The sequence below is a fragment of the Erinaceus europaeus genome, chromosome 12, assembly GCF_950295315.1.
Source record: "Erinaceus europaeus chromosome 12, mEriEur2.1, whole genome shotgun sequence".
Classification (NCBI taxonomy): Eukaryota; Metazoa; Chordata; class Mammalia; order Eulipotyphla; family Erinaceidae; genus Erinaceus; species Erinaceus europaeus.
Window position 1 is genome coordinate 13,195,942 of NC_080173.1, and position 3,749 is coordinate 13,199,690.

The 3,749-nt window shown below is 43.6% G+C and overlaps 1 protein-coding gene across 1 annotated transcript; it reads left to right on the forward strand.

Moving 5' to 3' along the window:
• The first annotated feature begins 3,040 nt into the window (after window positions 1–3,040).
• Window positions 3,041–3,526, forward strand: LOC132541699 (large ribosomal subunit protein eL39-like). The gene has a single exon (XM_060202414.1). The coding sequence runs from the start codon at window positions 3,170–3,172 to the stop codon at window positions 3,323–3,325; it is 156 nt and encodes a 51-aa protein (XP_060058397.1). The 5' UTR covers window positions 3,041–3,169; the 3' UTR covers window positions 3,326–3,526.
• The last annotated feature ends 223 nt before the right edge of the window (window positions 3,527–3,749 follow it).

The following is a 3,749-nucleotide window of genomic DNA, read 5'->3' on the forward strand; positions in this document are numbered from 1 at the left end:
AAGAAAAACAACAAGGGCAACAAAATGGAAAATAAATATAAGGAAAAATTTAAAAAAAGAAAAAGCCCAGAGAAGAGGCAGCCAGATGTGCATATGGGGCCATCCCCTTCTGGCATCCAGTACTGTAGACCTCAAACTAGGAAGCACATGGGAACCCCCCAGCTTTTCAGTACTGCTGAGGTCTGGGTCCCACTCCCAGAGCTGGAGGTTTTATGTGTCTGGGTTGTGGCTGAGGTTTCAGAATTTTTCATAGTTCTGGAGAGGCTGGCATGTACTTCACCTGATAACAGTGATTATTTCCAGAGAATGAGTCTGAGAGGCCAGAGCACTGACCTGGTGTCTGCACAGCTGAGGCTAGAACCTTGGGCCTCTCACATGCAAGTTCAAGTTCTTTTTTTTGAAGAAGCCTTACACCCTGGGCTCCTGTGTCCTGTTTTATGGTGTTCAGTTCTTACTGAGTCAGTTTAGCCAGAAACCTCCTTCTCCTCCATGTCTGACTGCCTCTTGATAACTGATTGCTTCACATCCTACCACCTCCCCAGCTGATGTGTGGCTACCCTTCCTCCAAAATTCAGCAAAGTTGGCTGGGCTAGATTAACCAGAAGCTCCCCCTTACTCCTGACCTTCCTTCCTTCCTTCCTTCCTTCCTTCCTTCCTTCCTTCCGTTCCAGGGTTATCACTGGGGCTCAGTGCCTGCACTACAAATGCACTGATCCTTGGGCATTTTGGGGGTGGGGGGCTAGAACAGAAATTGAGAGGGGAGGGGAAGTTAGAGAGGGAGAGAGAAAGATAGACACCTACAGACCTGCTTCTCTACTTGTGAAGCTTCCCTCCTACAGGTGAGGATTCGGGGGCTTGAACCCGGGTCCTTATGTGAGTCCTTGTGCTTTGTACTATGTGCTCTTAACCCAGTGCACTACCACCTGACCCCTCACCTGATGTTTCCTTAGTAATGTTCCACTTGCTACCCCTACCCTGCCCCTTGGCTAGATATTCCTACCACTGTAGCCCAGGTGGTGGCACAGAGGAAAAGGTGTTAGACTCTCAAGAATGGAGGGGTTCTAGGTTTGATACCCAGCATTGCATGTATCAGAATGATGCTCCAATTCTATTGTTAATGAATAAATTCCTATTTTGAACCATTCCCACTTTTCCTTGTTATAGGTGGAATTCAACTCAGTCTCCTCTTCTGGTTATGATGGTGCCATAGATTGAATTTGGGACTCCTGTGCCTTACTCTTCTTCAATAAATTTGTAGCTACCCAAGTCAGATTTTTCAACTGTAACCTTAGAAATGAACATTTCGTACTGTACGTCACAAAAGAATGATCCTGAAAGGGACACTGCTGGCCCTTCCTGTCCCTCATTAAACAAGAAATAAAAACATAAAATGCACATTACATAAAATTAACCAGTTTAAGGTGAACAACTTAGTGGCACTAGCACATTGGCAATATTATACAGCCAGTCCATTACCCCAAACTAGAATCCGTGTTCACTACACAGTGACTCCCCCAACCTCCCCCACCCCCACCAGTGCCTGGAGACCACCAAGCTGCTTTCTGTCCCCATGGACAATGTTCATGCACACTGTGTGTCAATGGAATCATACACTAGATAGATCTTTGCACCTGACTTATTATTTATTTGAGAAAGAGAGAGAGAGAAGAAGGAGAAGGAGAAGGAGAAGGAGAAGGAGAAGGAGAAGAAGGAGGAGGAGGAGGAGAAGAAGAAAGAGGAGGAAGAGGAAGAGAAAGAGAGAAAAAAAAACACAGATCATCACTCTGGCATATGGGATGTCAGGGCTTAAACTCAGGAATAACAACAACAATAATAACAATGATGATGATAAACAACAAGGGCAACAAAAGGGAAATAAATTTAAAATTTTTTAAATAAAAAAAAAAAAAAGAATTTTGTTTGGGGCCGGGTGGTGGCGCACCTGGTTGAGTGCACATGGACCTGGGTCCGAACCCCCAGTCCCCACCTGCAGGGGCAAAGCTTTGTGAGTGGTGAAGCAGTATTACAGATGTCTCTCTGTCTCTCTCTCTCTATCACCCCTTTCCATCTTGATTTCTGACTGTCTCTATCCAGTAAATATAGATAATTAAAAAAAAAATTTTAATGAATTTTGGTCCATACTCCCAGAGGGTGGGAAATGTTAAGGGAAGATGACTAGAGGCCTCTGAAACCCAAACCCATCAAGACCTAGAGAGAGAACAGGAAAAGGAAGGGGCATTTGGAAGCAATAGCAGGTGTAGGTTTGACTTAGTAAGAGAAGGCAAGACCATGGGGGAAAAAAATAGGCAAATATATGAAAATATAGCTAATTATAGACATAAAAGTCAACACATGGGAGGAGGGTAGATAGCATAATGGTTATGCAAACAGACTTTCATGCCTGAGGCTCCAAAATCTCAGGTTCAATCCCTTGCACTACCGTAAGCCAGAGCTGAGCAGTGCTCTGGTAAAAAAAGGAAAAAAAAGAAAAAAGTCAATTCATATCTATGACTTTGGGAGAACTACTGCAGTTTCCAGTGGAGGGACTGGGGACACAGAACTCTGGTGGTGGGAATGGTGTGAAATTGTCATAACCCCTGTTATCATGTAATTTTGTAAATCAATATTAAATCACTAATTAAAAAATAGAAATAGAAAAAAAAATGAGGGGCCGGGCGTGGTGCACCTGGTTGAGCACACAAACTGCTGTGCGTCAGAACATGGGTTCCTGTCCCCGGTCCCCCACCTGCAGGGGTAAAGCTTCACAGTGGTGAAGCAGGGCTGCAAGTCTCTCTCTCTGCCCCCCCTCTCAATTTCTCTCTGTCCTATTGAGTTAAATAAAGTTTCCTTTCTTTTTTTTCTGATGCATTATTTTTATTTATTTTTAAATCTTGTATTAGTGATTTAATAATGATTAACAAGACTGTAAGATTACAGGTATACATTTCCATACAGTTCCCACCACCAGAGTTCTGGATCCCACCCTCTCCACCCGAAGCTTACTTATTCTTTTTTTGTTTTTAATTTCTTTATTGGGGGATTAATGTTTTACATTTGACAGTAAACACACTAGTTTGTACATTAATAAAGTTTCTTTAAAAATCTATAAAAAGGTGTTTTGTTTTTTTTTTCCTCCACCATCGTGGTGGTGGACTGACTTGTCCAAGCCATGTCTTCCCACAAGACTTTCAGAATCAAGCGCTTGCTGGCTAAGAAGCAAAAGCAGAACCGTCCTATTCCTCAGTGGATTCGGATGAAAACTGGCAATAAGATCAGGTACAACTCCAAGAGGAAACACTGGAGAAGAACAAAGCTGAGTCTATAAGGATTCCTCTAAGATGCGACATGTTTATGCTGGGATAGACTGCTAGGATTTTGAGCGAAACACTGTTGTCTCGAACACTTGATTAGGACCCCACTCGGCCTTGTATCTCTTCCTGTTACCTGACTCAGTAAAACTAAATATGTGAGCTACTTGGAAAAAAAAATCTATAAAAAGGGGGCCAGTAAGGGGAGTCAGCGGTAGCGCAGCAGGTTAAGCGCATGTGGCGCAAAGCGCAAGGACTGGCGTAAGGATCCTGGTTCGAGCCCCCGGCTCCCCACCTGCAGGAGAGTCGCTTCACAAGCAGTGAAGCAGGTCTGCAGATGTCTATCTTTCTCTCCCCCTTTCTGTCTTCCCCTCCTTTCTCCATTTCTCTCTGTCCTATCCAACTACAATGCCATCAATAACAACAATAATAACTACAACA

Coding starts and splice junctions, on each gene's coding strand:
- LOC132541699 (XM_060202414.1), top strand. CDS start 3,170: ATGTCTTCCCACAAGACTTTCAGAATCAAGCGCTTGCTGGCTAAGAAG.